General features: G+C 31.3%; 1 protein-coding gene across 4 annotated transcripts in view; it reads left to right on the top strand.

Annotated features, from left to right (window-relative positions):
- LOC124427806 (zwei Ig domain protein zig-8-like) overlaps positions 1-7,500 on the top strand; it is a 318,931-nt gene that overhangs the window by 284,667 nt on the left and 26,764 nt on the right. Inside the window, exon 5 of one of the 4 annotated variants that reach the window (XM_046971155.1) lies at positions 1,769-2,316. The exons of the other annotated variants lie outside the window; for them this stretch is intronic. Within the exon in view, the coding sequence (XP_046827111.1) occupies positions 1,769-2,001 (233 nt within the window). The 3' untranslated portion in view covers positions 2,002-2,316. Of the gene's footprint in view, positions 1-1,768; positions 2,317-7,500 lie in introns of those variants that run through there. 4 annotated transcript variants of the gene reach the window in all.

Genomic DNA, 7,500 nt, shown 5'->3' with positions numbered 1-7,500 from the left:
TATTTACATGCATATATACGTACATAGATACATATGTACCCCGGTAAGTATGTATTATGTAGATGATAGGTACGTGCTCGACTATAATAAACGTGTGCTCTATCAAATACTACTTCAGGATCGATACTTAACACGGATAACCTCGATATGCATATATATATATATATATATATATATATATATATATATATATATATATATATATATATGTACATACGTCGTTCGAAAATCTCCATGGATTGACGCATTATTTCGACGATTTCGATTAACCTCTCAGCACGGATTAACCGTCAATTTGTTCGTCGCATGAGAATCACTCGATTGTGATCGTGACGTGAATTACGGATACATTACTTCTTGAAATTTTCTAACGTAACGTGATATTTAATAAATATATATATTTTTAAAAATAACATATGTATATATATGTATGTATATACACGTATAAATCTACGTATACAATACAATATACATATAAAATTTATATTACAATATAAATCTACGTAATATACAATATACATATATAACATATACAGGATGTTCAAAAAGCATGGGACCAAACTTATACTACGTATTACTGAGATCAAATGGATGAAAAAAGTTCATATAAACTTATGTTCGAAAATGTTCAATTTATTGAAAAGATATATACATTTAAAGATATGTATAATTTATTTCCATTCGTCGAATTCTTTCTTTTGTTTTTTTATATACGTAGTATAATTCTCAATAATATTTATTATTTAAATGAATTGATTTATAGAAATATGACAGAAACAGAAGATAAACTTTGGGAATTTATTCAAAATGCATTTACTACTACATCCAGTACAATTGGAATATTTGAAAGAGCTCGGCAATCACTAATTTGACGAATGGAAACTTGCATTCTTGCAGAAGGAGAAATTTTTAAACATTTCTTATAACTGCTACAATAATTTATAAATATCCATAAAAGCATATATCTTTTCAATAAAGCATTTCTGAACATATATAAGTTTATATGAACTTTTTTCTTCCATTTGATCTGAGTAATACGTAAGTAATATATAAATTTGTTCCCATGCTTTTTGGACACCCCGTATACAAGGTTTTCGTTTGAAATTTCACAAGCAATTATTTTCAGAACTATGGCACATATCAAAAGAAATTTTTGGAATGAAATCTATCCTAATTGCAACCATTACTTTCTTTTCTTAATACAGAACTATATTTTCTTTCTTTTTGTTCTTTTTTTTTTTAATATATGAACAGCCCGTTCCAAAACTAAAAAATTCGTAGTTACATCGAAAAAAAAGAGAAAAAAAAAGAAGTCTTGAAATCATCCGAAACTTAGAGAAGACTTATGAAGTCAGCTCGCGAAGCGAATTTCCCCCTCCAAGCGCACGTACCACCAATCGAACGTGATAAGATTTATTATACGGAAAATCTTTTTAAAAAACTGATACCATAGGCAGTTCGATAAATAATTGCTTGCGTGACAAACGTCAAACAGGTACACCAAGTATGTAAAAACGTAAATATAGAATGTAAATTCGAAGCTTACTATGAAATTTATGATCCGTAAAATACGATTCTCAACTATATCTCTTTAAAACGTGACAAATTTGCGCGGACCATTTTCGAAATTCTTTCTCTCTCTCTCTCTCTCTCTTTCTCTCTCTCTCTCTCTTTCCCTTTCTCTCTCTCTCCCTCTCTCTCTTTCTCTCTCTCTCTTTCCCTTTCTCTCTCTCTCTCTCTCTCTCTCTCTCTCTCTCTCTGTCAATAGGTTCGAGATTCAACGATACGATCGAAGATCCGAACAAAGCCAGTGAATTTAACAATAATATCCATCAAGAGATTTTCACGAACACATTGAACCACGACATAAAAGCAAGAAAAATCATCTTAACAAAACGAAGAAGTCTGATCCTTTCGATTCTCCTCCAGCTATGCCACCGGCTAACGTTAAAGAAAGTGGAATGGGGTTATGGAGGATGGGTAGGTGAAGGAGGAGAATGAGGAGGAGAAAGAGGATGGAAAGAATACAATGCAGGAAAAGCCTTTCCGATATATGAAAAGCTTCTCACAAAACGTCAGATTTGAGAACGATTTGTTACGATTACAAGTTCTATAACGTTCAACTTTATATCCTTTCTGTATTACATAAAAATATCGGTCTCTATGGTATCTAACACCATATCACGAGTGGTTTTATTATACATAAACCATGTAAACGACGTATAATCGACGTTGCTTCGTTAAATTATTTTTCTTTTTTTTATTTCGTTTCTCTTCTTTTACTTCGTATTTCCCTTTTTCCTTTTTTCCTTTTTTCAACAACAAAAAGAAAAAAAAAAGAAAAACAAAATTCACTCGCAATCAAATAATATCAAATAGTTATTATTATTACATTCTTTCCTCATTATCATTTATATTTATTTATATTTATTATTATCTGTATAAAAATATATTTATATTTATTTATATTTATTATTATCTGTATAAAAATAAAATTCATAATGATCGCTACTCGATACACGAATGTATGTATGTGGCAAAATAGCTAGAAAAAAAAGAAATGAAAACAAGAAAAGAAAAATCATAGCTCGTAGTTCTCCTCGATTATTGATTTGTGATTCCAAATATATGGCAATCGAAATTTTATGCACAATTCTTTATAATTTATATATCATTTTTCTGTGGGAATTAAAATACACGCGAAGATGTTTAGATCGAGCCTGTAAAAAGAGGATAACATTTTTTGATTAAACGTTCCCTCTCTCTCTCTCTCTCTCTGTCTCTCTCTCTCTCTCTCTTTCTCTCTCTCTCTCTCTCTTTCTCTCTCTCTCATACACACACACATTTCCTCTCCATACGTAAGAGTCCTTTCGAAAGAGTAAATCGAAAAGTGGATGAAGAAGAAGACTAGAAGGAGAGAGAAAGAGAGAGAAGGAGAAAAAAGAGAGGAAAAAATAGAAGAAAAATCTTCTGGAATAGACAGGCCTCTCTACTCAAGAAAGATACGATTAACGTTGCGAATGGCGTCTTATTAATAATATCCGAAGCTACACTCTCACTCTCTCATTCTCTCTCTCTCACTCTCTCTCTCTTTCTCTCATTTCCTCAATCTGTCATTCTCTCTCTCTCTCTCTCTCAATCTCTCATTCTCTCTCTCACTCTCTCTCTCTCTCTCTCTCTCTCTCTCTTTCTCTCTCTCTCTCTCTCTCTCTTTCTCTACTTCTCTGGTCTTATAAGTTCAATTGGAGCTAGAAGCCGAGTAGTTGTTTCTTACTGGAGGTTCTTCTTCATCTAAAAGACCCTCTGCTTTCGTTAGTAGAAACACGCGCGTGCGTTATTGTTCGTTTCACAATGGTGGTGAGAAGAGGATAGGACAAAGAAAGAAAAAGAGAGATGGATGCTCAGGTCGGCATAAAATATGAGTCTATCTCTCTCTATCTCTCTCTTTCTGTCTCTCTCTCACTCACTCACTCTCTCATTCTCTGTCTTATTCTCGAAATAGTCCGAAAGTTTCGACCAAGATAGTAAGGAGATAGAGAGAGAGAGAGAGAGAGAGAAAGGAAAATGGTGAGGAATGGTGACGTCTTTCGCAGTCGGATGAAACTTCTGAAGATAATTATAGCTCTCGGTGGAAAGTACGCCAGAATAAAACGATATTGTTCTTAATTGGTAGCGAATAATTTTTCTCTTTCTCTCTCTCTCTCTCTCTCTCTCTCTTTTCTCTCTTCTCTCTCTCTCTCTTTTCTCTCTTCTCTCTCTTCTCTCTCTTTCTCTTTCTCTTTCTTACTTATTTATTCATTCTCTCTCTCTTTTTCTCTCTCACTCATTCATTCATTCATTCATTCATTCATTCATTCGTGCATTCATTCGTTCGTTTATTCGTTCGTTTATTCATTCATTTATGTATTCATTAACTATCTCTCTCTCTCTCTCTCCCTCTCTCTCTCTCTCTCTCTCTCTTTCCGCGCGCGTGTGTGTGTTTCATTTTTTTTGTAAATTTCACGAAAGTATTTTTTAATCAAACATTTCAGGAAATAACAATGAAAGTTTAATAAACGTGACATGAGCTAATCTTTCAAAACGGTGTTATTAGTTCTTGTGAGAGAGAACACTCTTTTTCTTTTTTTCTTCTATTTTTATTATTCTTTTTTTTTCTTTGTTCATTCTTTTTTATCTCCTCGAAAAAGTTTCTTCGAGAAAATAAAAAAAGAAAATAAAAAATAGAAGATATATAGGTAAGTATATTCTCAAGTATTAAAAACTTAAAATATTTCCTTCCTACTGTTATATCTAGGTGATAATATTTTAACAATACGATACGATACGAGTAGAGGAAAATTATACGAGAATTTCCTCGTGCTACGTCGCAAGAGTAAGAGAAACGAAAGAGAAAAAAAGAAAAAGGAAAAAGAAAAAAAGAAATAGGAAAAAAAAAGAAAAAGAAAAAAAAAAGAAACTGAACACGATCGTTCCTCTCGTTACGTTTATTTCATCTTTCTTCTTACCTTTGACGTTATACGACCATACGTACAATTACCTGAGTATACGTGTATACATGTAAGTATGTAAGTATGTAAGTAAATACGAGTACCTACGTTAAAATGAAAGATAACGTTTCTTACAAAACGACGAGATCTGAGAGTGTATAGTTGAAGAGAAAGAGAAAGAGAAAGAGATAGGTAGAGAGGAGAAAATGGCAAAAGAAAGGAAGAGAAAAGTACTACTAGACAAGAACTAGGGAAGAACATCCTAACGACTAAAGGACGAGCCGTGTTGCTGATAAGAAAGAAAAGTTTTTTAAGAGTAAACGTAAATGAAAGAGAATAAGAGAAAGAGAGAGAGAGAGAGAGAGAGAGAGAGAGAGAGACAAAGATAAACAAACACGTACGCTAACAAATTATTTATGTTGTCATTCAAAAGAAAAATTCTTTCTAATATCGCTCAAACCGTTTTCATAATTATCAATTTATTTAACTCAATATAGTAGTATAACTTTTAATAGTATTCTTTTCCTTTTTTTTTTTAAGACATAATATACCAGACTTTAATCCCTCGATATTAAAAGATTTCTAGCTTCGATTTAATTAAAAAAAAAAAGGTTCAAACGAACAAAAGAAACAACGAAAAAGTAGATAAAAAGAAAAAGAAGAAGAACGCGTGAAAAGAAAATGATTGAAGTGAAACGATTTATCTTTTATGTCTAGGGTACCATGAAGCTGAAACTATACACACACACACACATACGCGCGCATGCACGCACAGACACATATACATACATATACATCCGTAGTTAATAAAAATGACGAGACATCAAGTATGCCAGAGAGCGTTGGTGAGTAACGTTGAAATAAACGTTGGAATCCCAAAAAGTCTTTCATCTTCTGAAATTCTTACGAACCTTTATCTAGAACATTAGATTAAGAAAAATCCATAAAATACTTGGTATTAAACGGGAGAATTAGACTCACATCTAATGGATAGTCCAACGTAAAGTCTCGAGTTATCGGTCTACTTTAAACATTTTCATCGGTGCATATCATGCAACAACGTAGATGGACAATCCTTAAACCGAACTAGAGGATTAGTTCTTTTTCTAGTAAACGAGAATACTTCTATCCTCGCCCGCCTTTAGTTTTAACGTAACACGTTCCTTTTCCTTCCCTCCCTCTTTCCCTCCTTCCCCACCACCCAATACGTATGTCGTCCTAAGCTTTAAAGAGACTTCGACTTTAAGTGGTGCACGAAACGAGATAGTTCAACTCAGTTGGTTAGCTCGCAATCTACTATCGTCGAGCTTTCCCACGAAGAGAAAGCTTCTTGGGAACTTAAATCAAACTTTACGTCTTCTTGTTTATTCCAAACGAAAGCTATAGGGTACACAGGTATTTTGTGTGTTCGATATCAATAAGAGAGAGAGAGAGAGAGAGAGAGAGAGAGAGAGAGAGAGAGAGAGAATGATGAACTTTTAACTCGGAATGATAAACATTTAAACTTTTCGAGTAAATGTTATTTCAGATTAGATCTAATAAAATTGAATAAATTGAAATATTTTATTCTGTAATCATTGAATATATCCTTTTCATAAATGATCCGACGAAATTATCGAATAACTCTAATCGTAACTAATCATACGAGAAAAAAATATGATAGTCTTGTTTATCAAGAACGAAATCGAAATAAAAATCGAATTATGGTTTAAGCCTATAATTGTACATACCTCAAAATAATTTCAAGTTATGCACTTGGGATGCGCTACACCCCAGGCAATTTGAACAGCTCTCATTTATACAGAATGAATAATTTTGACACAAAAAAAAAATACTGTATATTCTTTAAAGCTTCGAAGAAATAACAATCAGTAATTTTGTAAACGCATTTCCAATTCTATATTGGAATTATAACAAAAAAATTCATGAATCATGCAATAAGCAAATTGTTTTAATTGACCTCAAAGTTGGTTTGAAGTGTCCTACGCTCTACATTCACAACTAGGGTTTTAAACGCGATTTCTTAATATTTGTTCAGATTGGATATATCGTTATAAGAATAAAAGCAAGTAGTTGTGATGAAAAAAAAGGAGAAGAAGTAGCATAAGGCTAACATAAACGTCGACTTTAGGACGTTTCATTTGTTTTCTTTCATTTATATTCATTGAGTTTTATACGATAAAGTGCGAACGAGTAACAAACCTATTCCGAGTTCGTTTGAATCTCTTTACCAGAGAGATCTCTCTGTCTATCTCTCTCTTTCTTTCTTTCTTTCTTCCTTTTTTTCTTTCTTTCTTTCTTTTTTTTTTCTTTTTTTCTTTTTATCTTCTCGTAGTAACATCACGCCCGTGTGCGAGCTTTTAAAAATACCAGAACAACGAGCCCGAAATCTAGGTAACTTGGTCAGTTAGCTCCGAGAAAATTTCTCTAGCCTTTTTTTACCCATAAGAGTAAACAAACAAGCATAACATAAGAAACGTGGAAGCATTCTATTTATATAACATCTGCGTACTTATTATTATTATTATTATTTTTAAAATTATTAGCATTATTATTATTATTCTTATTATTATTATTATTATTATTATTGTTATTATTATTATTAGCATTCTATTTATATAACATCCACGTACTTATTATTATTATTATTATTAAAATTATTAGCATTATTATTATTATTATTATTAAGATTATTAGCATTATTATTATTATTATTATTAAGATTATTAGCATTATTATTATTATTATTATTATTATTATTATTATTATTATTATTATTATTATTATTATTATTATTATTATTATTATTATTATTATTATTATTATTATTATTATTATTATTATTATTATTATTTCTCTAACCCTTAAACGTTAATTTGACTAGATAGATAACCTGTTAGGTGTAAGAAGAAGAATAAGAATAAGAATAAGAAAAAAGGTTACAAATCTCATATTTCAAAAATTATTTACGTACCTTGAACGAATTGAAAATATTAATACGTTAATAAACGTA

The sequence above is a fragment of the Vespa crabro genome, chromosome 1 (genome assembly GCF_910589235.1).
Source record: "Vespa crabro chromosome 1, iyVesCrab1.2, whole genome shotgun sequence".
Taxonomy (NCBI): Eukaryota; Metazoa; Arthropoda; class Insecta; order Hymenoptera; family Vespidae; genus Vespa; species Vespa crabro.
This window is presented reverse-complemented; position numbering and strand designations above follow the sequence as displayed.